The following is a 27801-nucleotide window of genomic DNA, read 5'->3' on the forward strand; positions in this document are numbered from 1 at the left end:
TATCTTGCCAGTTACATTTACAAAAATTTAACTGAAAACTGAAACAATGAAAAATTCCCAGATTTCTCAGTTGTCTCAGGGGATATACACCACGTTCTTCTGAAAACGAAGTCACACACACACACACACACACACACACACACACACACACACACATGCGCGCACACAATCACAAAGCTCATACACACACATGGCCACTGTCTCCAGTTGCTGGGGCCTGACTCCCTTTTGTTGTGGGTGAGGACATAGTTGATCATGGTGATGAGCAAGGAGGTTGTAGGTTTGGAACAGACAGCAGCTGGTAAAGGTAGTGTTCAATAGCGATGAGGCTAAGGGCACTGGGGATATCAGTGTAGAGGTAGGTGGCATTGACAATGACAAGCAGGGTGCTGCGTGGTAAAGAAACAGGAATTGTGGAGAGTTGGTAGAAAATGTGGTTTGTGTCTTTAATACATGATGGTATAATAAGGGGGACAGGCTGAAGGTACTGGTCTATGAGTGCAGAGATTCTATCTTTGGGGGCACAGTAAACAGCCACTATGGGACTTCATGGGTGGTTGAGTTCATGGGCTTTACAAAGCATATAGAAGGCAGAAGTATGGGGAGTGGTGGCAGAGAGAGAGAGAGAGAGAGAGAGAGAGAGAGAGAGAGAGAGAGACTCAGGAGAAAGGTTCTGTGATGGACCTAAGGATTTGAGGAGGGACTGGAGATCCTGCTGGATTTCAGGAATGGGGTCAATGTGGCATGGTTTGTAGGTGACCATATCTGACAGCTGGTGGAGTCCCTCCACCACGTAATCCCTGCGTTTCATAACCACAGTGGTGGAGGATTTGTTGGCAAGTGGTATTAAAAGGTCCGGATCAGTTTTTAGGTGATCGATTGTTGTTCTTTCTGCAGATGTAGGGCTGGTTTCCATGTTGAGGAATTTGGTGAATGATGGTGCTGTGTCATCCGAACAAGACACAGACAGGGCAAAAGCACCACAGATGCAAAAATGCGAGCTGGTGCCATTGCTATAGAGACTCGCCACTTGTGCCAGTTCCACCAGTGCCAGGGGGCAGTGCTGAGGATGAAGATATCGAACTCGCCTCAGCCAAATGCTGGCCAAATACAATATTCCAATGGCCAGATGACAACAGACAGGAGCCTACTCAGAAAATGGAAGAGCCGGTCTCACCCACTTGATTATAGATCATCATCCAGGGCTGACTTAGACAGGGAATGTCATTTAGTGAACTCTTAGACGTCAACAGGCAGTTGTAAATTGAATTTGTTATGTACTGTGAAGTTTACCTGTGATTATTTGCACTTATCCACTGAGACCCTTTTTTGTGTTATATTATACACAGTGTTGCAGAATTCATTATTCAACAAGTCATAAAGATTAGCAAATCTTTTTAATCATTTGTGTGACTTTGTTACTAATCTGTTGGAGTTCTGTACAATCTTTGTTCACCTATCCTATTACCTGACCCTGGGGCATAGCTGTGTAATAGTGGCAGGGAGAAAATGTCTTAGCAGTGTACTGCTTCAGAAGCCATTTCACAAACTCACAAACTCTGTCTACCATAACAACAGTGTCAACTCGGCCTCCACGGCAGTAGTGACGAGGCCTTTACAAAACCGGTGACGAGGGTTTACAAAGGAAGAAGAGGCAAGGTTAAACATTAGGAAATTTCAGAAAGTTAAGAGGGGTTGATTTGGCGCAGTGGGGGGGAGGAGGGGGGAGGGGGGGAGGGGGGGGGGGCGAGCAGATGACTGTTGGATTGAGGAGTGAACTGAGTTAGGCCAGCTTCAATATTGGTTTTGGATTGAGTTTGATTGGTAAGGTTGCGGCAAAAATGTTTTTCCACTGTAGGGAGTGGGAGAAGGAGAGAAGATCCTTAACAACCTCAGAATGACTGAATTTGGGAGTGGGTAGTAGGTAAGGCCAATGGAAAAGACTGATACTTCAGTCAACTGAGGCTTTCAGAAGGAAGCTTCTTGACAGTGTTTCAGGTCTGTTTAGTTCTGCATTCAGTACAGTGGTGGGAGATAATTTCTGAAGATGTGGTAGATACCCTGTATAATAGATCTGCGAGGCAGGGTTTGTTGAATGTGAGAGGATGAGGAGGTGGTTTGATGGAGGCTCTTGTAGAGGTGGTGGGAGTGGTAGTCCAAGGTGAGAGTAGGAGGTTAACAGAGTTTTCTGACGGGGCATTGGGCATGCTGCTCAGGTTCATGGAGGACAAGACTTTCAATCTGGAAGGTGGGATCCAGGAATTTGGGATTTCTGAGCAGGAGAATTTTACAGACAGAGAGGAGCATTTGATATATATGGTTTTGCAAGACTAGGTTGGCGAGTGCTGTGGACTGACATAATTTGAACAGATAGAGGTCACTGTGACGGGGAGATTTAGCCAAAGATGCATAATCTGATAGACAGGCCTTTTGGGGGCGATTCCATGAACAGGGCAACAATGCAGGAATCGTATATGGGACTAGGTCCTGGCTACAGATAGGGAAACTTTTCTATACCTATGCAGATGGAAGGAGCAAGGATCCACAATGAAGAATAAACAAATGGGTAAAAACAGGAGAGAAGGAAAAAATGACAAAGAGAACAAAATGGTTGAAGTATGGGAAAAGGTGAAACCTGAGGGAGTAGGGCCTATAGCAAAAGACAAAATCAAACTAAAACTGATTTCAAGACAAAATGAGATCAAAGAGAAAAATACCTAAAAACATTATGATAGTGGGATGCTTGTCAATGTGTGAGAAAACAGGAGGATGTTTTGTTAAATTTGATCTAATTTTCAATAAGTTTACCCAGTAATATTGTGGTGACCATCTTTTTTTGTCTCCACTGATGGCAGCAGATGACGTGCTGCACTCACCAAACAACAGCGGCCAGCAAAGCTCCTGTCAGTAACAACTTTCACTGTGAGTAGACCTTTGCCCCCATGCCTTCCAGCAGCCATGTACTGTTAACCATTATGAGACTCAGTCTTTGCTCCTTCTTTAACACATCAACATCTCACAGTCATGCTCTCAGCAGCACAACCCTCACAGTGTCACGTGATTTGTGATCTTAGCTACTGCACATCACTGGAGTTTCATCAGTGAAGCTCCATATTTGGAATCAGTTTACCATAAATTCTCACAATTTGGTATACAAAAGATATTCTACCATGTTTTCCACACCCTGGTTTTAAATTGCACTTTCTCAGAAAACTTAACGGTTCCCATTCCGGACACTAGGTTGTCATCCTCCTTTACAAATGTCTGCTTGTATCTGTATATGTGCAGATGGATGTGTGTGAGTGCGCGCGCGAGTGTATACCTGTCCTTTTTTCCCCCCTAAGGTAAGTCTTTCCGCTCCCGGGATTGGAATGACTCCTTACCCTCTCCCTTAAAACCCACATCCTTTCGTCTTTCCCTCTCCTTCCCGCTTTTCTGATGAGGCAACAGTTTGTTGCGAAAGCTTGAAGCCTGTGTGTATGTTTGTGTTTGTTTGTGTGTCTGTCAACCTGCCAGCACTTTCATTTGGTAAGTCACATCATCTTTGTTTTTAGATATATTATGTAAATGGATAGATTAAAAATTTACTCACCAACCGGTGTCAGGGGAACAAACACACAAAAGGTTTTAAGTTCTAAAAGCTTTCAGAACCAGTGGCTCCTTCTTCTGATAGAAGAGTTGAAGAAGAAGGAAGAGGGGTGAAGGAAAAGGACTGGAGAGGTTTACGGAAAGGGGTACAGTTCAGAAAAGTCTCTGCTGACCCGGGGTTCTTGGTGACTTTTCTGAACTGTACGCCTTTCCCTAAACCTTTCCAGTCCTTTTCCTTCACCCCTCTTCCTTCACCTTCAACTCTTCTACCAGAAGAAGGAGCCACTGGCTCCAAATGCTTGGAGAAGTTAAACTCTTCTGTATGTGTGTTCCCTTGCTGCCACTTGGTGAGTAGATTTTTTATCTGTCTATTTACATTATATTATCTTTAAATAGTTAGGCATATGGACAAGAGCCTTAGAGTGTGGTTAACCCCTTAGAAAATTGGTTGTCAAGAACTGAACATAGTTTAAAAACAATAACAATACTAATAAATACTACACAAGAAAAACAAATTACTTATGCAATTCTTCACGCAGCTTTAGTATGACACATAAATGAGAGAGGTATTTAGCCATAAAAATCTTTGACCAACTATCCAGTGAAGTAAAGCACTCACACTGACAAGGCAAAACATTATAACCTCTTGCTTTACAGGATGCTGGTCCACCTCTGGAATGCAATACAGCAACAATTCTGGATGGAGTCAATTCGACAAGTCCTTGGTACGTTTTCAGAGGTATGTGGCAATATACCTCAACACACAGGTCATGCAGTTCCCATATTATGGACTGGTGGTTTGTGGGCATGAAGCACTCTATAGCATCATAGACGTGTTCATCTGCCTCAGAACAGGTGAATCCGGTGACGAAGACATCAATAAGAGTTAATTATTATGTACCTCAACTGTAGCACAAGCCTGGCCTTAGGACACAAACAGTTATCCTGCTAGAAGATCCCGCATCACTGTTGGGGAAGACATTGAGCATGGAGGTCTGAAATTCACATGACACAGTGATCTTTCATGCAGCCATTAGCCTACATGACAGTGTATCCGGAAATGGCCATTAACTCAATGTAATTAGAAACATGATTCATCTGACCAGGTGACACGTTTCCATTGGTCCACTGTCCAATCTCAATGATACTGTGCCCACAGCAATTGAGACATTTTCTGGATGTATGTCTCATATGGCAAAACGGTATTTAAGACAGGACAGTTAACATACTTACATTTAATATGTTGGAATAAAAACCTGATTCTAATATACAAGTATATTTTAATAGGTTGATACCACTATTAAGTAAATCTTTCCATAATACTAGATATTTTACCCTATGTTCCTAATGTTAAAAATAATATTTCTGACAAACATTTATAGACCCTTTCCCATAAATCATTGTCCGAAGATCATCAAATGCTATTTTAACCCTCATAACACATTAAAACACCACAGTAATATTATTTAATGTAACTGCCCACCAAGTGGCAGCAGGAGAACACACATACAAAAACAGATTTTACTTATGCTTGCTTTCAGAGCCAGAGGCTCCTTCTTCGAGCAGAAGGGTTGAAGGAGATGGAAGAGGGGTGAAGGGAAAGGAACTGGCGAGGTTCCTTTCCTTTCACCCTTCTTCCTTCTCCTTCAACTCTTCTGCCACAAGAAGGGGCCACTGGCTCCAAAAGCTTGCAGAAGTAAAACCTTTTTTTTACAGTTTTAAACATGCCTGTCTCTCAGCAACCATATATAGGTTTCAGCATAGGAATCACACTAGTTGCAAACAACTGTTTGATACATTGATCAAGGTTGCGACACCTCTAAGGCTAACTTCACCACAATAAAACATCAGTCCGTTGTTGTTCCTAGTACAGCATATGTGCCAAAGGATTGAACGTGTTTAATTTTAATTTTTGACTTGAGCATGTTGTTGTTGTTGTTGTTGTTGTTGTGATCTTCAGTCATGAGACTGGTTTGATGCAGCTCTCCATGATACTCCATCCTGTAAAAGCTTCTTCATCTCCCAGTACCTACTGCAACCTATATCCTTCTGAATCTGCTTAGTGTATTCATCTCTTGGTCTCCCTCTACGATTTTTACCATCCATGCTGCCTCCAGCACTAAATTAGTGATCCCTTGATGCCTCAGAACATGTCCTACCAACTGATCCCTTCTTCCAGTCAAGTTGTGCCACAAGCTCCTCTTCTCCCCAATTCTATTCAGTACCTCCTCATTAGTTATGTGATCTACCCGTCTAATCTTCAGCATTCTTCTGTAGCACCACATTTCGAAAGCTTCTATTCTCTTCTTGTCCAAACTATTTATCATCCATGTTCCACTTCCATACATGGCTACACTCCATACAAATACTTTCAGAAACGACTTCCTGACATTTAAATCTATACTCGATGTTAACAAATTTTTCTTCTTCAGAAACGCTTTCCTTGCCATTGCCAGTCTACATTTTATATCCTCTCTACTTCGACCATCATCAGCTATTTTGCTCCCCAAATAGCAAAACTCCTTTACTACTTTAAGTGCCTCATTTCCTAATCTAATTCCCTCAGCATCACCCGACTTAATTGGACTACATTCCATTATCCTCGTTTTGCTTTTGTTGATGTTCATCTTATACCCTCCTTTCAAGACACTGTCCATTCCGTTCAACTGCTCTTCCAAGTCCTTTGCTGTCTCTGACAGAATTACAATGTCATCGGTGAACCTTAAAGTTTTTATTTCTTCTCCATGGATTTAAATACCTACTCTGAACTTTTCTTTTGTTTCCTTTATTGCCTGCTCAATATACAGATTGAATAACATCGGGGATATTCTACAACCCTGTCTCACTCCCTTCCCAACGACTGCTTCCCTTTCATATCCCTCGACTCTTATAACTGCCATTTGCTTTCTGTAGAAACTGTAAATAGCCCCTGTATTTTACCCCTGCCACCTTCAGAATTTGAAAGAGAGTATTCCAATCAACATTGTCAAAAGCTTTCTCTAAGTCTACAAATGCTAGAAACTTAGGTTTGCCTTTCCTTAATCTTTCTTCTAAGAAAAGTCATAAGGTCAGTATTGCCTCTCGTGTTCCGACATTTCTACAGAATCCAAACTGATCTTCCCCGAGGACGGCTTCTACCAGTTTTTCCATTCGTCTGTAAATAATTCGCATTAGTATTTTGCAGCTGTGACTTATTAAACTGATAGTTCGGTAATTTTCACATCTGTCAACGCCTGCTTTCTTTGGGATTGGAATTATTATATTCTTCTTGAAGTCTGAGGGTATTTCGCCTGTCTTGTACATCTTGCTCACCAGATGGTAGAGTTTTGCCAGGACTGGCTCTCCCAAGGCCATCAGTAGTTCTAATGGAATGTTGTCTACTCTTGGGGCCTTGTTTCGACTCAGGTCTTTCAGTGCTCTGTCAAACTCTTCACACAGTATCGTATCTTCCATTTCATCTTCATCTACATCCCTTCCGTTTCCATAATATTGTCCTCGAGTACATCGCCCTTGTATAGACCCTCTATATACTCCATCCACCTTTTTGCTTTCCCTTCTTTGCTTAGAACTGGGTTTCCATCTGAGCTCTTGATATTCATACAAGTGGTTCTCTTTTCTCCAAAGGTCTCCCTAATTTTCCTGTAGGCAGTATCTATCTTACCCCTAGTGAGATAAGCCTCTACATCCTTACATTTGTCCTCTAGCCATCCCTGCTTAGCCATTTTGCACTTCCTGTCAATCTCATTTTTGAGACATTTGTATTCCTTTTTGCCTGCTTCATTTACTGCATTTTTATATTTTCTCCTTTCATAAATTAAATTCAATATTTCTTCTGTTACCCAAGGGTTTCTACTAGCCCTCGTCTTTTTACCTACTTCATCGTCTGCTGCCTTCACTATTTCATCCCTCAAAGCTACCCATTCTTCTTCTACAGTATTTCTTTCCCCCATTCCTGTCAATTGTTCCCTTATGCTCTCCCTGAAACTCTGTACAACCTCTGGTTTAGTCAGTTTATCCAGGTCCCATCTCCTTAAATTCCCACCTTTTTGCAGTTTCTTCAGTTTTAATCTACAGTTCATAACCAATAGATTGTTGTCAGAGTCCACATATGCCCCTGGAAATGTCTTACAATTTATAACCTGGTTCCTAAATCTCTGTCTCACCATTATATTATCTATCTGATACCTTTTAGTATCTCCAGGGTTCTTCCATGTATACAACCTTCTTTTATGATTCTTAATCCAAGTGTTAGCTATGATTATGTTATGCTCCGTGCAAAATTCTACCAGACGGCTTCCTCTTTCATTTCTTATCCCCAATCCATATTCACCTTCTATGTTTCCTTCTCTCCCTTTTCCTACTCCTGAATTCCAGTCACCCATGACTATTAAATTTTTGTCTCCCTTCACTACCTGAATAATTTCTTTTATGTCATCATACATTTAATCAATCTCTTTGTCATCTGCAGAGCTAGTTGGCATATAAACTTGTACTACTGTAGTAGGCGTGGGCTTCGTGTCTATCTTAGCCACAATAATGCGTTCACTATGATCTTTGTAGTAGCTTACCCGCACTCCTATTTTTTTATTCATTATTAAACCTACTCCTGCATTACCCCTATTTGATTTTGTGTTTATAACCCTGTATTCACCTGACCAAAACTCTTGTTGCTCCTGCCACCGAACTTCGCTAATTCCCACTATATCTAACTTTAACCTATCCATTTCCCTTTTTAAATTTTCTAATCTACCTGCCCGATTAAGGGATCTGATATTCCACGCTCCGATCCGTAGAACACCAGTTTTCTTTCTCCTGATAACAACATCCTCTTGAGTAGTCCCCGCCCAGAGATCCAAATGGGGGACTATTTTACCTCTGGAATATTTTACCGAAGAGGACGCCATCATCATTTAATCATACAGTGAAGCTGCATATCTGCTTGAAACTTTCTCCATTGCTTTCTCGCTATGTAACTTTATGGTTTCTTAAAATTTCTTTCTGATGATGATGCCCTTAGAGGTGTCGAAACCTAGGTCAATGCACCAAACAGTTATTTGCAACCAGTTGGCTGTGTGATTCCTACGCTGAAAACCTTTTTTTACACCTGTGCTCTCCTGCTGCTGCTTGGTGAGTAGATTTTTTATTTAGCCAATTATACGAGGTGCATTCAAGTTCTAAGGCCTCCGATTTTTTTTCTCCGGACTGGAAAGAAATAGAAACATGCACATTGTTTTAAAATGAGGCCGTGTTCATTGTTAATACGTCCCAGAGATGGCAGCACCGTACGGCAGATGGAATTTTACCGCCAGCGGCGAGAATGAGAACTGTTTTAAATACTTAAAATGGCGACTTTTCCTTACTTTAACAGCATGCAATCATTCGTTTTATGAATTTGCGTGGTGTGAAACCAATTGAAATTCATCGACAGTTGAAGGAGACATGTGGTGATGGAGTTACGGATGTGTCATAAGTGCGTTCGTGGGTGCGACAGTTTAATGAAGGCAGAACATCGTGTGACAACAAACCGAAACAACCTCGTGCTCGCAAAAGCCGGTCTGACGACATGATCGAAAAAGTGGAGAGAATTGTTTTGGGGGATTGCCGAATGACTGTTGAACAGATCGCCTCCCGAGTTGGCATTTCTGTGGGTTCTGTGCACACAATCCTGCATGACGAACTGAAAATGCGAAAAGTGTCATCCAGGTGGGTGCCACGAATGCTGACGGACGACCACATGGCTGCCCGTGTGGCATGTTGCCAAGCAATGTTGACGCGCAACGACAGCATGAATGGGACTTTCTTTTCGTTGGTTGTGACAATGGATGAGACGTGGATGCCATTTTTCAATCCAGAAACAAAGCGCCAGTCAGCTCAATGGAAGCACACAGATTCACCGCGACCAAAAAAATTTTGGGTAACCGCTAGTGCTGACAAAATGATAGTGTCCATGTTCTGGGACAGCGAGGGCGTAATCCTTACTCATTGCATTCCAAAGGGCACTATGGTAATAGGTGTATCCTACGAAAATGTTTTGAAGAACAAATTCCTTTCTGCACTGCAACAAAAACGTCCGGGAAGGGCTGCGCGTGTGCTGTTTCACCAAGACAATGCACCCGCACATCGAGCTAACGTTACGCAACAGTTTCTTCGTGATAACAACTTTGAAGTGATTCCTCATGCTCCCTACTCACCTGACTTGGCTCCTAGTGACTTTTGGCTTTTTCCAACAATGAAAGACACTCTCCGTGGCCGCACATTCACCAGCCGTGCTGCTATTGCCTCAGCGATTTTCTAGTGGTCAAAACAGACTCCTCAAGAAGCCTTCGCCGCTGCCGTGGAATCATGGCGTCAGTGTTGTGAAAAATGTGTACGTCTGCAGGGCGATTACGTCGAGAAGTAACACCAGTTTCATCAATTTCGGGTGAGTAGTTAATTAGAAAAAAATCGGAGGCCTTAGAACTTGAATGCACCTCGTATTGTCAACAATTTGTTATTTTTGTTGTTACAGTAATATCATTTGTAATAACACCTATGAACAGGGAACTATCAGGAAGCAACAAAAATAAAATAACAGAAAATAAATTGATAACAAAATACACATATGCAAATAAAATACCACTTCTCTGTCATTTGTTCCACACATTATGATGGATAGTTTCTCTGGCATAGTTATAGTTACTGAAAGACCTTTCTTTCTTTTTCTCTTCTTCTTCCTGCCATGCATGGATGTCTAATTTCTAGATAATGTCTGGTTGCTGGTGACTATCTTCAAGCATATTGTGTAATCCCGAACTGCTTTCACCATCCATGTACTTAAATAAATCCCACATGTCCTTTTCTTTTTCTGGCTTCAACAGATTAAATGTTATAGTTTAAAGTCTGAGGTTTTCCAATACTCCATTACCATATTTCTGTTTCCAAAGTCGGAATGATATATATGAACCTCTTTATGTTAGGCAGTTTAGTACTAAACCAACTGCTGATGCTCCAAGTAAACTGACCTGCACATAAGCACTTGCTACATTAAACTAAATAAGTAGTACTGGTACAAATGCATAAAGAAAACACTACCCTGACTTCTAGCATTGAGACAATAAACAAAACCTTGGCACAATATTCTATATAATCTGATGATTAATTTTAAGCAGTTTCCCAAAAATGGGAACAAAGACCTATGGACCCTTAATCAGGAAAATGCAGTCAATTGTCATTGACATTAGTGGGTCAAAATGGTAACATGCTTGGGTTGTCTGCTGCAATGTGGTCTGTTCAACAACATGTGTTCAGCAGTGTGCTCCAAATATCTGCACCAGCATTATACTCTGCAATTACATCTGTAACAGACTGCGGCCTATCCTGTTTTTCAGAACGTTTTTCTACAATTGGCTGTCGAAGTCCATCACCTTGTCACCTACTTGTGGTTTCACCATCATTCAACTGTTTACCACAAATGCTCACAACAGTAACACACCATGAGCCAACCAGCTTAATCATTTCTGAGGTGCCAATTCCAAGGCACTGGACCATAACAATCTGCCAAAGCTGCTGATGTCAGTGGTTTTCCTCACTTGCAGAATGATTACTTGTCTGTCTTTGCCCCACTTATATTCTTTCCCTACTGTGTCATGTACCTACATTGCCACCAGGCACCATTGAGTCACATGGTGTGCAGTGGTCATAATGTTCTGACTCATCAGTGTAACAGATAATGAGAAAACTGTCATCATATCTGCTGGACAACTCCTACTACTACACAGAAGTAGATCTGAAAATGTAATAATATAATGATGGAAAGTCCATGTTGGAATATCAGCAATATTTGGAAAAGGATAATAGTGACTCACCATGAAGATGACACATTTAGTTGCAGACAGGCACAATGGAAATACTGTTACACATTTGGCCTTCGATCAAAGCCTTCTTCAGAAAAGAAAAAGCACACACATTCAGACACGCAAGCAAACTTCATGCACACCTGACTGCTATATCTGACTGCCCCAGCCACAATGCACTGCCGCATTGAAATAAAGTGACACTCTGGAGTGTGGTGGGAAAGGGATGGAGAATGGGGAGAGATAGCAGGGTATGGTATGGGGCAGAGGAGTGCTCTCTGGCAGAGTGTCCAGGGACTCGATAGTGGCGGGACAAGGCTGCTAGGTGCAGCATCGGGTGAGTGTGGGGAGAGGGAAGGGGAAGGGGAATGTGGAGCAGAGGAGGAAAGGAGCTGGAAAGCAGAAAAGATCGATGGGTGCACTCGCGAAGAACGGAGCACTATGAGGGTGATGTGATTTGAAATGGGACAAGGTGATAGGACAGAGGAAGTGGAAACTGTTGGGTGGAGGGTGGGGGAAAGTAGGCTACTGTGGGTTGAGGCCGGGATAATTTTGGGAGTGGAGAATTTGTCGGAAGGATAACACACATCTGGACAGTTCACTGAACCTGGTGGTGGAAGGGAGGATCCAGATGACCCAGGTTGTGAAGCAGCCATTGAAATTGAGCATGTTATGTTCGGCTGCATACTGTCTTTGTTTGTGTGTCTATCGACCTGCCAGCGCTTTCGATTGGTAAGTCACATCAACATTGTTTTTTATATATATGGTTGCGAAAGCTAGAATTTCGTGTGTATGTTTGTGTTTGTATCGACCTGCCAGCATTTTCGTTTGGTAAGTCACATCATCTTTGTTTTAGATATATTTTTCCCACGTGGAATGTTTCCCTTACCGAACGAAAGCGCTGACAGGTCGATAGACACACAAACAAACACAAATATACAGACACAAGCAGACATATTTAAAGACAAAGAGTTTTGGCAGAGATGTCAGTCGAGGCAGAAGTGCAGAGGCAAAGATGTTGTTGAATGACAGGTGAGGTATGAGTGGTGGCAACTTGAAATTAGCGGAGATTGAGGCCTGGTGGGTAACGGGAAGAGAGGATATATTGAAAAGCAAGTTCCCATCTCCGGAGTTCGGATAGTTTGGTGTTAGTGGGAAGTATCCAGATAACCCGGACGGTGTAACAATGCGCCAAGATGTGCTGGCCGTGCACCAAGGCATGTTTAGCCACAGGGTGATCCCCATTACCAACAAACACTGTCTGCCTGTGTCCATTCATGCGAATGGACAGTTTGTTGCTGGTCATTCCCACATAGAATGCATCACAGTGTAGGCAGGTCAGTTGGTAGATCACGTGGGTGCTTTCACACGTGGCTCTGCCTTTGATCGTGTACACCTTCCGGGTTACAGGACTGGAGTAGGTGGTGGTGGGAGGGTGCATGGGACAGGTTTTACACCGGGGGCGGTTACAAGGGTAGGAGCCAGAGGGTAGGAAAGGTGGTTTGGGGATTTCATAGGGAAGAACTAAGAGGTTACGAAGGTTAGGTGGACGGCGGAAAGACACTCTTGGTGGAGTGGGGAGGATTTCATGAAGGATGGATCTCATTTCAGGGCAGGATTTGAGGAAGTCGTATCCCTGCTGGAGAGCCACATTCAGAGTCCGGTCCAGTCCCGGAAAGTATCCTGTCACAAGTGGGGCACTTTTGTGGTTCTTCTGTGGGAGGTTCTGGGTTTGAGAGGATGAGGAAGTGGCTCTGGTTATTTGCTTCTGTACCAGGTCGGGAGGGTAGTTGCGGGATGCGAAAGCTGTTGTCAGGTTGTTGGTGTAATGCTTCAGGGATTCCGGACTGGAGCAGATTCGTTTGCCACGAAGACCTAGGCTGTAGGGAAGGACCGTTTGATGTGGAATGGGTGGCAGCTGTCGTAATGGAGGTACTGCTGCTTGTTGGTGGGTTTGATGTGGACGGACGTGTGAAGCTGGCCATTGGACAGGTGGAGGTCAACATCAAGGAAAGTGGCATGGGATTTGGAGTAGGACCAGGTGAATCTGATGGAACCAAAGGAGTTGAGGTCGGAGAGGAAACTCTGGAGTTCTTCTTCACTGTGAGTCCAGATCATGAAGATGTCATCAATAAATCTGTACCAAACTTTGGGTTGGCAGGCTTGGGTAACCAAGAAGGCTTCCTCTAAGCGACCCATGAATAGGTTGGCGTATGAGGGGGCCATCCTGGTACCCATGGCTGTTCCCTTTAATTGTTGGTATGTCTGGCCTTCAAAAGTGAAGAAGTTGTGGGTCAGGATGAAGCTGGCTAAGGTAATGAGGAAAGAGGATTTAGGTAGGGTGGAAGGTGATCGGCGTGAAAGGAAGTGCTCCATCGCAGCGAGGCCCTGGACGTGCGGGATATTTGTGTACAAGGAAGTGGCATCAATGGTTACAAGGATGGTTTCTGGGGGTAACGGATTGGGTAAGGATTCCAGGCGTTCGAGGAAGTTGTTGGTGTCTATGATGAAGGATGGGAGACTGCATGTAATGGGTTGAAGGTGTTGATCTACGTAGGCGGAGATACGTTCTGTGGGGGCTTGGTAACCAGCTACAATGGGGCGGCCGGGATGATTGGGTTTGTGAATTTTAGGAATAAGGTAGAAGGTAGGGGTGCGGGGTGTCGGTGGGGTCAGGAGGTTGATGGAGTCAGGTGAAAGGTTTTGTAGGGGGCCTAAGGTTCTGAGGATTCCTTGAAGCTCTGCCTGGACATCAGGAATGGGATTACCTTGGCAAACTTTGTATGTGGTGTTGTCTGAAAGTTGACGCAGTCCCTCAGCCACATACTCCCGACGATCAAGTACCACGGTCGTGGAACCCTTGTCCGCCGGAAGGATGACGATGGACCGGTCAGCCTTCAGATCACGGATAGCCTGGGCTTCAGCAGTGGTGATGTTGGGAGTAGGATTAAGGTTTTTTAAGAAGGATTGAGAGGCAAGGCTGGAAGTCAGAAATTCCTAAAAGGTTGGAGAGGGTGATTTTGAGGAAGAGGAGGTGGGTCCCGCTGTGACGGAGGACGGAACTGTTCCAGGCAGGGTTCAATTTGGATAGTGTCTTGGGGAGTTGGATCATTAGGAGTAGGATTAGGATCATTTTTCTTCGTGGCAAAGTGATACTTCCAGCAGAGAGTACGAGTGTAGGACAGTAAATCTTTGACGAGGGCTGTTTGGTTGAATCTGGGAGTGGGGCTGAAGGTGAGGCCTTTGGATAGGACAGAGGTTTCGGATTGGGAGAGAGGTTTGGAGGAAAGGTTAACTACTGAATTAGGGTGTTGTGGTTCCAGATTGTGTTGATTGGAATTTTGAGGTTTTGGAGGGAGTGGAGTTGGAAGTGGGAGGTTGAGCAGATGGGAGAGACTGGGTTTGTGTGCAATGAGAGGAGGTTGAGGTTTGCTGGAAAGGTTGTGAAGGGTGAGTGAGTTGCCTTTCCGGAGGTGGGAAACCAGCGCTTTCGTTCGGTAAGTCACATCATCTTTGTTTTTAGATATATTTTTCCCACGTGGAATGTTTCCCTCTATTATATATAGTTATAATAGAGGGAAACATTCCACGTAGGAAAAATATATCTAAAAACAAAGATGATGTGACTTACCAAATGAAAGCGCTGGCAGGTCGACAGATACACAAACAAACACAAACATACACACAAAATTCAAGCTTTCGCAACAAACTGTTGCCTCATCAGGAAAGAGGGAAGGAGAGGGAAAGACGAAAGGATGTGGGTTTTAAGGGAGAGGGTAAGGAGTCATTCCAATCCCGGGAGAGGAAAGACTTACATTAGGGGGAAAAAAGGACGGGTATACGCTCGCACACACACACACACACACACACACACACACACACACACACACACACACACACATCCATCCACACATATACAGACACAAGCAGAAATATATAAATATGTCTGCTTGTGTCTGTATATGTGTGGATGGATATGTGTGTGTGTGCGCGAGTGTATACCCGTCCTTTTTTCCCCCTAAGGTAAGTCTTTCCGCTCCCGGGATTGGAATGACTCCTTACCCTCTCCCTTAAAACCCACATCCTTTCGTCTTTCCCTCTCCTTCCCTCTTTCCTGATGAGGCAACAGTTTGTTGCGAAAGCTTGAATTTTGTGTGTATGTTTGTGTGTCTGTCGACCTGCCAGCACTTTCATTTGGTAAGTCACATCATCTTTGTTTTTATATGATGTGACTTACCGAACGAAAGCGCTGGCAGGTCGATAGACACACAAACAAACACACACACAAAATTCAAGCTTTGACAACAAACTGTTGCCTCATCAGGAAAGAGGGGAAGGAGAGGGAAAGGCGAAAGGATGTGGGTTTTAAGGGAGAGGGTAAGGAGTCATTCCAATCCCGGGAGCGGAAAGACTTACCTTAGGGGGAAAAAAGGACAGGTATACACTCGCACACACGCACATATCCATCCACACATATACAGACACAAGCAGGGTTTGGGCAGAGATGTCAGTCGAGGCGGAAGTGAAGAGGCAAAGATGATGTTGAATGACAGGTGAGGTATGAGTGGCGGCAACTTGAAATTAGCGGAGATTGAGGCCTGGTGGGTAACGGGAAGAGAGGATATATTGAAGAGCAAGTTCCCATCTCCGGAGTTCGGATAGGTTGGTGTTGGTGGGAAGTATCCAGATAACCCGGACGGTGTAACACTGTGCCAAGATGTGCTGGCCGTGCACCAAGGCATGTTTAGCCACAGGCTGATCCTCATTACCAACAAACACTGTCTGCCTGTGTCCATTCATGCGAATGGACAGTTTGTTGCTGGTCATTCCCACATAGAATGCATCACAGTGTAGGCAGGTCAGTTGGTAAATCACGTGGGTGCTTTCACATGTGGCTCTGCCTTTGATCGTGTACACCTTCCGGGTTACAGGACTGGAGTAGGTGGTGGTGGGAGGGTGCATGGGACAGGTTTTACACCAGGGGCGGTTACAAGGATAGGAGCCAGAGGGTAGGGAAGGTGGTTTGGGGATTTCATAGGGATGAACTAACAGGCTGAACTAACAGGTTACGAAGGTTATGTGGACGGCGGAAAGACACTCTTGGTGGAGTGGGGAGGATTTCGTGAAGGATGGATGTCATTTCAGGGCAGGATTTGAGGAAGTCGTATCCCTGCTGGAGAGCCACATTCAGAGTCCGGTCCAGTCCCGGAAAGTATCCTGTCACAAGTGGGGCACTTTTGTGGTTCTTCTGTGGGGAATTCTGGGTTCGAGGGGATGAGGAAGTGGCTCTGGTTATTTGCTTCTGTACCAGGTCGGGAGGGTAGTTGCGAGATGCGAAAGCTGTTGTCAGGTTGTTGGTGTAATGGTTCAGGGATTCCGTACTGGAGCAGATTCGTTTGCCACAAAGACCTAGGCTGTAGGGAACGGACCGTTTCATGTGGAATGGGTGGTAGCTGTCATAATGCAGGTACTGTTGCTTGTTGGTGGGTTTGATGTGGACGGACGTGTGAAGCTGGCCATTGGACAGGTGGAGGTCAACGTCAAGGAAAGTGGCATGGGATTTGGAGTAGGACCGGGTGAATCTGATGGAACCAAAGGAATTGAGGTTGGAGAGGAAATTCTGAAGTTCTTCTTCACTGTGAGTCCAGATCATGAAGATGTCATGAATAAATCTGTACCAAACTTTGGGTTGGCAGGCCTGGGTAACCAAGATGGCTTCCTCTAAGCGACCCATGAATAGGTTGGCGTACGAGGGGGCCATCCTGGTACCCATGGCTGTTCCCTTTAATTGTTGGTATGTCTGGCCTTCAAAAGTGAAGAAGTTGTGGGTCAAGATGAAGCTGGCTAAGGTGATGAGGAAAGAGGTTTTAGGTAGGGTGGCAGGTGATCGGCGTGAAAGGAAGTGCTCCATCGCAGCGAGGCCCTGGACGTGCGGAATATTTGTGTATAAGGAAGTGGCATCAATGGTTACAAGGATGGTTTCCGGGGGTAACAGATTGGGTAAGGATTCCAGGCGTTCGAGAAAGTGGTTGGTGTCTTTGATGAAGGATGGGAGACTGCATGTAATGGGTTGAAGGTGTTGATCTACGTAGGCGGAGATACGTTCTGTGGGGGCTTGGTAACCAGCTACAATGGTGCGGCCGGGATGATTGGGTTTGTGGATTTTAGGAATAAGGTAGAAGGTAGGGATGCGGGGTGTCGGTGGGGTCAGGTGGTTGATGGAGTCAGGTGAAAGGTTTTGCAGGGGGCCTAAGGTTCTGAGGATTCCTTGAAGCTCCGTCTGGACATCGGGAATGGGGTTACCTTGGCAAACTTTGTATGTGGTGTTGTCTGAAGAACCATGGTCGTGGAACCCTTGTCCGCCGGAAGAATGACGATGGATCGGTCAGCCTTCTGATCACGGATAGCCTGGGCCTCAGCAGTGGTGATGTTGGGAGTAGGATTAAGGTTTTTTAAGAAGGATTGAGATGCAAGGCTGGAAGTCAGAAATTCCTGGAAGGTTTGGAGAGGGTGATTTTGAGGAAGAGGAGGTGGGTCCCGCTGCGACGGAGGACGGAACTGTTCCAGGCAGGGTTCAATTTGGATGGTGTTTTGGGGAGTTGGATCATTAGGAGTAGGATTAGGATCATTTTTCTTCGTGGCAAAGTGATATTTCCAGCAGAGAGTACGGGTGTAGGACAGTAAATCTTTGACGAGGGCTGTTAGGTTGAATCTGGGAGTGGGGCTGAAGGTGAGGCCTTTGGATAGGACAGCTTCATCTTGACCCACAACTTCTTCACTTTTGAAGGCCAGACATACCAACAATTAAAGGGAACAGCCATGGGTACCAGGATGGCCCCCTCGTACGCCAACCTATTCATGGGTCGCTTAGAGGAAGCCATCTTGGTTACCCAGGCCTGCCAACCCAAAGTTTGGTACAGATTTACTGATGACATCTTCATGATCTGGACTCACAGTGAAGAAGAACTTCAGAATTTCCTCTCCAACCTCAATTCCTTTGGTTCCATCAGATTCAACTGGTCCTACTCCAAATCCCATGCCACTTTCCTTGACGTTGACCTCCACCTGTCCAATGGCCAGCTTCACACGTCCGTCCACATCAAACCCACCAACAAGCAACATTACCTGCATTATGACAGCTGCCACCCATTCCACATCAAACGGTCCCTTCCCTACAGCCTAGGTCTTCGTGGCAAACGAATCTGCTCCAGTACGGAATCCCTGAACCATTACACCAACAACCTGACAACAGCTTTCGCATCTCGCAACTACCCTCCCGACCTGGTACAGAAGCAAATAACCAGAGCCATTTCCTCATCCCCTCGAACCCAGAATCCCCCACAGAAGAACCACAAAAGTGCTCCACTTGTGACAGGATACTTTCCGGGACTGGACCGGACTCTGAATGTGGCTCTCCAGCAGGGATACGACTTCCTCAAATCCTGCCCTGAAATGACATCCATCCTTCACGAAATCCTCCCCACTCCACCAAGAGTGTCTTTCCGCCGTCCACATAACCTTCGTAACCTGTTAGTTCAGCCTGTTAGTTCATCCCTATGAAATCCCCAAACCACCTTCCCTACCCTCTGGCTCCTATCCTTGTAACCGCCCCCAGTGTAAAACCTGTCCCATGCACCCTCCCATCACCACCTACTCCAGTCCTGTAACCCGGAAGGTGTACACGATCAAAGGCAGAGCCACATGTGAAAGCACCCACGTGATTTACCAACTGACCTGCCTACACTGTGATGCATTCTATGTGGGAATGACCAGCAACAAACTGTCCATTCGCATGAATGGACACAGGCAGACAGTGTTTGTTGGTAATGAGGATCAGCCTGTGGCTAAACATGCCTTGGTGCACGGCCAGCACATCTTGGCACAGTGTTACACCGTCCGGGTTATCTGGATACTTCCCACCAACACCAACCTATCTGAACTCCGGAGATGGGAACTTGCTCTTCAATATATCCTCTCTTCCCGTTACCCACCAGGCCTCAATCTCCGCTAATTTCATGTTGCCGCCACTCATACCTCACCTGTCATTCAACATCATCTTTGCCTCTTCACTTCCGCCTCGACTGACATCTCTGCCCAAACCCTGCTTGTGTCTGTATATGTGTGGATGGATATGTGCGTGTGTGCGAGTGTATACCTGTCCTTTTTTCCCCCTAAGGTAAGTCTTTCCGCTCCCGGGATTGGAATGACTCCTTACCCTCTCCCTTAAAACCCACATCCTTTCGCCTTTCCCTCTCCTTCCCCTCTTTCCTGATGAGGCAACAGTTTGTTGCGAAAGCTTGAATTTTGTGTGTGTGTTTGTGTGTCTATCGACCTGCCAGCGCTTTTGTTCGGTAAGTCACATCATCTTTGTTTTTACATATATTTTTCCCACGTGGGATGTTTCCCTATATATATATATATATATATATATATATATATATATATATATATATATATATATATATATGTGTGTGTGTGTGTGTGTGTGTGTGTGTGTGTGTGTGAGAGAGAGAGAGAGAGAGAGAGAGAGAGAGAGGAGAGAACTGTTAAATGAATCACCATTAAAACAGATATAAAAGGTAAAGCAATTCAAGGTAATCATATAGATGGTCAGCCTTCCTTCTTTTAGTGTTCAATCTGAAGACTGATTAGCAGCAGATCACCAAATGGTCTGCATGTTGCAATATTTTTCTCTGAGAAAGTGTACTTTAATAGCAAAATTTACTTATTCCACATCAAAATGAGAGGTTACACTTATGAACCGTGGAACATGCAAATAACTAAACTAGGCAGAAATGACCAGTAAGTATATTGTGTAAAGTAGGTAACTGTATATCTTGCAGAAGCCGTTTTAAGCATTTTGGAATTCTTACACTCACTTTCCAATACATTTACTCTTTCATGGTTTTTGTTGCTGCTAATAAAAATCAGTTTCATATTAACTGTGATCATCACAACCAAAATACAAGACACAAAAGTAATTTTCTTGTATGCTTTACCTGTATGAGGTTTAGAGCATAGGTATATACTCTAGTGTAAACATATTCAACAAGCTCCCTTTCAATATAAATCAACAGAATTTGAGTTCCAACTGGTTCGCCTCATGAGCAAATCTTCCTATAAATTATTTGAATGGTTTAAGGACTGAAAAGTTTTGTTAGATACATGACAAGTACAAGTGTTCATTGTTAGGCTGCATTAAATGTTGCAGTGTACTGTAAATACAGCTCAATATTTACAGATGCAGCTATCTTACATCTTCAACTAATTCCAGCGTAATCAAAATAGATTTTAAGCTACAAATGGGAGATAAATAGCATGTATTCAGTGCAACCATACTTTTTTTCAAAGTAACAACTTTCTTTGTAATTTACTGGATTGGATTTATCTGGCATGAACATGAATAGCATTAAGCAATATGGAGATAGTTAAGTGTTATTACAGTAAACACACAAAGTTTCTACAATTTGATGGTATTTGGATAGTGTATATATTAACACATTTCACATCCATGAGAATTCTCCTCCTTAATTGGACTGATGATACACAGTAAATGAATGAACAAATTAATTAATTACAGATAACTGGTTTCCAAAAGGAGGTAAAAATGTGGTGCTGAATAATTGCAATGATGCAGGAAGAAGAGAACATTGGTAAAAAGAAAGAAATAATAAAATAAAATTATACAAATTCAATTTTGAGTCCATTCCTAGTCCTGAAAAGGTGCTTTGTGTGTTTTGGGGAGTATTCATGGGAGATGCTCATTTTAATGGGTTGAAACCTCGAAAAAAGGTGAAAGCAAACATTTACTGAGAACAACTGGATCAGTCTTTAACTGTTGACAGAAAAGACCACACTGTACAAGATGAAACCTGGAAAAAAATAATGAGTTGGGGTCAGACACGTCATCTTATCCACCAATCTCACACAATATTGTGCCACTGGATTTCCATTTATTCTAATTACTGCAATGTTTTATAAGTGGCAAAAAAATATGAAAATGTGGATGATGTCTACAAAGCCATTTCCAGATATTTTGTTCAAAAACAAATTGATTTTCATTGATCAGGCATTAAACATTTGTACATTAGATGACAAAAGGTTGATGATTAAAAATAAAAAGTGGTTAACAATTTATCTGAATGAATTTAACACAAAAAAGACATTACTAATATTACAGAGGCAAAAACAGAACTAAACTGCCAATAGACTTTCTCAAACAACTACTATGTGGTTTTCTACAAATGGGCATTCACTTAATGTTAAACTTGTTTTACAAGAATAAGAAGCCATAAATGAAGGCACTTACCCATAATGAAATCCAATATCATGATTTCCTACAGCCACAAACACTTGTGTCCCTTTAGGTACATAAAACAAATCGTGAAATCTCTTAACATAATAATCAAATTCCTTCTCGCTGCACCAGAGACCTTCATCAAATAAATCACCTGAGAACAAGACATGGAAACTGTATTATAAACTGATGAATGGGTGCTTCATCAGCGTAACAACAAATGATAATTCACATTGCCCTGCAATACAAAAATGAGAAGAACAGCATATTTGTGACACAGAAGTTACAAGGAGTAAATTTAGTTCTTCTCACATAACTATGATAAAGCAGTGACAAATTATACCAGGTATTTCATAAGTATCAGGATTTTAAGATTTTGTTGCATTTATTACATTCAACTTACAATTAAAAATAATAATCAAAGAAAAGAGCACCTCAAATAGCTTTGTTTGTATACATGTCTGTTAGTAGCAAAAATGGCGTTTACTGAACATAAATCATTTTGTGTTTTACAGTTTGAATCTGTTGTTACAATGCAATGTACATTCCATATTCATTCCACTGTAATCATCCAACTGATGATAACATCTGTAGATGGCATCATCAGTTTGAAGACACGGGCTTTCTTTGCAAAGGGAGGAGTATGGGCTGAAGTACAGTGACTGAAGAATATGCTTGATTGGTGGGTGTGTCTTTTATGTACAGCCCCAAGAAATCAATTCAGAAAGCTAGTCATGAACTAGCACTTCCAGTGACAACTGTGTGGAGACTTAAGGAGACACTTACAACAACATCCTTATAAGTTGCAGTTCTTACAATCTCTAAAGCCTACAGACCATGGTTTACATGCCAACTTTGCAAATGAAATGTTGCTGCATAATGAAGAAAATTTTCCGGATTGTGTCATCTTCAGTGATGAATTGACATTCCACATAAGGTAATATGTGATCACACATAATGTGGGCATCTGAGCAACAAGATGGTTCACTATTTCACTAGTATAATTCGGAATGTGATTGGTTAAATGACACTGGGTACAATTTCATTGACCGCAAGGAGCTGGATGAGAGCTTGTTTCGCATGGCCTCCACATTCACCCAGTCAAGTCCATCCTATTTTTGCCTTTGAGGATTTGTAAAGGATCATGTGTATATGCCTTAACTACCAGCTGATCGACCCAACTTTAGAAACAGAACTGTAGCAGTTGTGACAATTACTCCAAACACACTGATCAATGTTTGGGAAGAACTCACTAATCGGTTCAATGCGTGTGATGTGACAAATGGTGCTCACTTTGAACACTTTTAAGAAATGCTGTTCGAGTTGCTCTTTCATTTGATGTATTATTTATAACTGTAAATTGAATGCAGTAAATGCTACAAAGCCTTAAAGCCTCATATTCATTTTGAGTCACAGGGTATTACCGATTACATCAAACTGAATTTTAGTTCTAATGTTAACAGTGTCAAAACAACAAAATTGAAAACAAATTAGTCAGTGAACAGAAACTCACCAAGAAAAAATACAACATCAGGTTTGTGAATGTTCATTGCTGTTTGGAATGTACGATACATCTGCCATTCCCTGAAACAATAATTTTTACTTACATATCTGTAACATCGTAGTGATATTCATAAATATGATCTATCACAGAAACAATTAATGCTATTTGTTTATTAAACAAATGCATATTACATTGATTCTTTGTTCATTAAGCTTTTACACTCTGTGAGAAATAAGCTGAAAACTTAAGCACAGCAAACTTACAATATCTTTGCATCAAAAACAGATGTTGTAATTGATGATGTAAGTCATCTGTTTAATAATGAGACAGAACAGCTGGCCACTATTTACCTTCAAGGTGCAAAATATGAAATACTGACGACAGACACATATAAAAGTAGTAGTAACAACAATATCCTGTATTTCAGAACAGTTAGTTCCTTCCTCAAGAGAGGGAAGGTCACTCAGATCCTAGGAGGAGAGGAACCTACCTGTAGTGAAATGGGGTCTTAGTGGTCTGCTCTTCCTTTTTAATCTTTCGCAACATACCCTCTCCTCCCTGTGAAAGCAACTATCAATTATGAAAGCTAGGATAATGCATGTACTTTTATGTGTGTATATTGGCAGTTCTGACATTTCTGCTTCAGCGAAGTACTGGCTAGCTATTCTGTCTCATAACTTTATAGTTTTCTCAAGAGAATTTTCTTTTCATACACCTTAGAATATACTCACCAAGTGGCACCACATCACACATATAAAGGAAGGTTATAATTACGAAAGTTTCGGGAGCCAATGGCTCCTTCTTCAGGCAGAAAGGTTAAGGGGAAGGAAGAGGGCTGAAGGGAAAGGTAAGTCTTCCTGACCCGCAGTTCTGGGTCACTTTTCTGAAATCTACCCCTTTTTACTAGACCTCTCCAGTCACTTTTCTTCATGCCTCTTCCCTCCCCTTCAACCCTTGTTCCTGAAGGAGGAGCGACTGGTGCCCTAAATTTTTCTAATTATAATTTTTTTTAATGTGTGTGTTCTGCTGTCACTTGGTGAGTAGATTTTTTATGTAGCCAGTTACATTAATTGCCAAAAATTGATTATTTTTGTTGTTATGTTCGAATGTGCAGCGTACCCAGGAGCAGATATACACCCAGATCACAATTTAGTAATGATGGCAATATTGAAGATTACGAGGAACATACCAAGGAATGATGACAGTTACTTGAGATTCTTTTAGACTGTAGATACTGCAATATTAAGTGTATCTGTTAATCTTTAAAAATGGTAATTACAAAACTGGACAGTCAAATATAGCTGTAAGAATGGTAACTGCCATGATAAAAGAAAAATACTTCAATTGATCAACAAAAACCAGTTTCAGAAAAAAAAAAGGAAAACAGTAAATATGTCACTTAGGAATTAAATCAATAAAACATATACAGTAGTTAAAGTGAAATGGCTGTTGAAAAAATGTGAAGAATTTTGAAAGGAAATGGTTATCAGGATTGAAACACCATATAGGAAAGTCAAAATAACTATCAGAGAATTTATAGACAAAGGTGTCATTATTAAGACTGCATAACATTAAATTTGAAGGAGAAAGTGAACAGAATTGAGAGACTCTGGGAATTTTGGGAAAACTTTCAATAAAAAGAAGCAAGAAGGGTAGATAACATTACAAAAGCATTTAAAAATCATTAATGGAGCTGGAAATCAAATGATTATTGAAGTTAGAACACATAAATGGCTCGTAAATGCAGGAACTATCTTATAGTTATTTTGACAGCTCATGCATTCAAGTAACTAACCAGAATAATAAACAGAATTATGGAAAACAAAATTAAAGATGTGTTAGATGGCAATCATTTTAGCTTCTGCAAAGATAGAGGCATCAGAGGGGCAGTTCTGACCTTACAATTTATAATGGAAGCAATACTTAGAAAAATCAGACATTTGTAAACTTAGAAAAGGTATTTCATGATGTAAAGTTGCGCAAAATATTTGACATACTCTGAAGAATATTACATGGAAAGACCAGCAATAGTCAGTATCCACAAGGACCAAAAGAGAACAATAGGAATGGAACAGCAAGGGAAAAGTGCTCAAATTAAAAATAGTGTAAGGCGCTCTCTCTCTCTCTCTCTCTCTCTCTCTCTCTCTCTCTCTCTCTCTCTCAATCTTCTGTTTAGCCTGTATGTTGAAGAAACAGTGAAAGATATGACAGAAAAGCTTATAAGTGGAATTAAGATGCCCGGTGAAATAATATCAGTCATAGAATTCTCTTACCTCATTGCTACCCACAAGATCTATTGAATTGAATGAAGAGTCTGGCAAACACAGAATATTGACTGTCAGTATACAAAAGAAATATAACAGCATTAAGGAGGAATAGAAACTTAATGTCAAAACTAGTGACCATGTAACAGACTAAATGAAACAAAATTGTGCTTTGGAAGGAAAATAACGCATAAAAGTATGAAGAAGGATATCAGAAACAGACTAGCACAGGCAAATAGAGTGCTTATCACCAAAATAAGATCACCAGTGTCTAACATAGGCCTTATTTCAGAAATCAATTTGTGAAAATGAATGCCTGGAGTAGCTGTATGCAAGTGAATCATGGACTATGGGGAAAAACAAATGAAGAGAATCCAAGCATTTGAGGCGTCATGTTACAGAAGGATGCTGAAATTAAGGTGACTGACAACACAAGATGAGAAGATTTCCCCACAGAATTGGTGAGGAAAGAAATACACGGAGAAAATTAACTAGAAAAAAGTTCAAAAACATGTTAAGAGATCAGGAAATAACTTCCATGGTAACAGAAGGTACAAATCACAGGTGAACCAAATGATGAGACCGTTGAATGGCTGGGTGCAAGTGATACTCAGAGATGAAAAACTTGGAAAAGGATAGTAAACTGTGTCAGGACTTGTCAAACCAGTGAGAAGATTCATGGGGACAAGGAAGGAGGGAATGACACAAGAAGGAATCACAAAAATTATCTAAAGAATTAACTAACTATAGCATCCTGGCCCGAGATGCTGGAGTTGGCGGTCGTGTGTGCGTGAGGTCTGTTTGCCTTGTGTGTGTGTGTGTGGGGGGGGGGGGGGGGGGCACGCGTACGCACGTATGAGTGTGCGTGTTTTTACTGAAAAAGGCTGTGGCCGAAAGTTAAGTGAGTGTCTTTTAATTGTGCCTGTCTGCAACTTGACGTGTCTTCTTTATGGTAAGTAGTAATATGTCTTTTCCTACATTGTTGACATTTTTATCTGGAGCATCCACTGTTTGATTAACTAGACCGCGACTGTTAAAAAAAAAAATTGTTTTTACAATGTCAGTACCACTCGAAAAACAAACTAAAATCAAACAATGGAAAATCCAGGATGCACTGTAACAATATTATGAAAAGGAAAGTTGCTACTCATCATATAGCAGAGATGCTGAGTCACAGATAGGCCTACACACACACACACACACACACACACACACACACACACACACACACACAAATCAACGCGCGCACACAGCTGTTCTCTCAGGCAACTGAAACCACATGGCGAGCAGCAGCACCAGAGCATGATGGGAGTGGCGACTGGGTGGGGCAGGGAGGGGGAGGGATAGTATGATGGGGCTGGCAGACAATGAATTGCTGCAGGTTGGACGGAGGGCAGGGGAGAGTTTGGGGGGGGGGGGCAGAAAAGGAAATAAATAAAAAGACTGGGTATGATGGTGGAATGACAGCTGTGTAGTTCTGGAATGGGAAGAGGGAAGGGGCTGGATGGGTGAGAACTGTGACTAACGAAGGTTAATGACAGGAGGGTTATGGGAACGTATGGTGTGTTACAGGGAAAGTTCCCACCTGCTCAATTCAGGAAAGTTGGTGTTGGTGGGAAGCATCCATATGGCACAGGCTGTGAAGCAGTCACTGAAATGAAGGATATCATGTTTGGCAGCGTGTTCAACGACAGAGTGGTCCACTTGTTTCTTAGCCACAGTTTGTTGGTGGCCATTCACGCGGACAGACAGCTTGTTTGTTGTCATGCCTACATAAAATGCAACACTGTGGTTGCAGCTTAGCTTGTAGATTACATGACTGGTTTCACAGGTAGCCCTGCCTTTGATGGGATAGGCAATGTTAGTGACTGGACAGGAGTAAATGATGGTCTTGCATCTAGGGGTATGAGCCATGAGGTAAGAGATTGGAAGTAGGGGTTGTGTAAGGATGGACAAGTATATTGTGTAGGTTTGGTGGATGGCAGGATACCACTGTGGGAGGGGTGGGAAGGATAGTGGGCACGACATTTCTCATTTCAGGCCTTGAGGAGAAGTAATCATAACCCTGGGAGAGAATGTAATTCAGTTGTTCCAGTCCTGGGTGGTACTGAGTTATGAGTCAAATGCTTCTCTGCGGCTGGAATGGTGGGACTTTGGGAGGTGGTGGGAGATTGGAGGGATAAGGCATGGGAGATTTGTTTTTGTACAACGTTGGGAGGATAATTATGGTCAGTGAAGGCTTAAGTGCAACCCTCAGCATATTTTGAGAGGGACTGCTCATCACTGCAGATGCGATCACCACAGGTGGCTAGGCTG

General features: G+C 42.6%; 1 protein-coding gene across 1 annotated transcript in view; it reads right to left on the minus strand.

Annotated features, from left to right (window-relative positions):
• LOC126263151 (metallophosphoesterase 1) overlaps positions 1 to 27801 on the minus strand; it is a 151951-nt gene that overhangs the window by 55294 nt on the left and 68856 nt on the right. Inside the window, exons 3-4 of the mRNA XM_049960183.1 lie at positions 23231 to 23301; positions 21730 to 21871 (exon numbers count right to left, since the gene is read on the minus strand). Coding sequence (XP_049816140.1) covers positions 21730 to 21871; positions 23231 to 23301 — 213 coding nt within the window. The remainder of the gene's footprint in view (positions 1 to 21729; positions 21872 to 23230; positions 23302 to 27801) is intronic.

The sequence above is a fragment of the Schistocerca nitens genome, chromosome 6 (genome assembly GCF_023898315.1).
Source record: "Schistocerca nitens isolate TAMUIC-IGC-003100 chromosome 6, iqSchNite1.1, whole genome shotgun sequence".
NCBI classification, from domain to species: Eukaryota; Metazoa; Arthropoda; class Insecta; order Orthoptera; family Acrididae; genus Schistocerca; species Schistocerca nitens.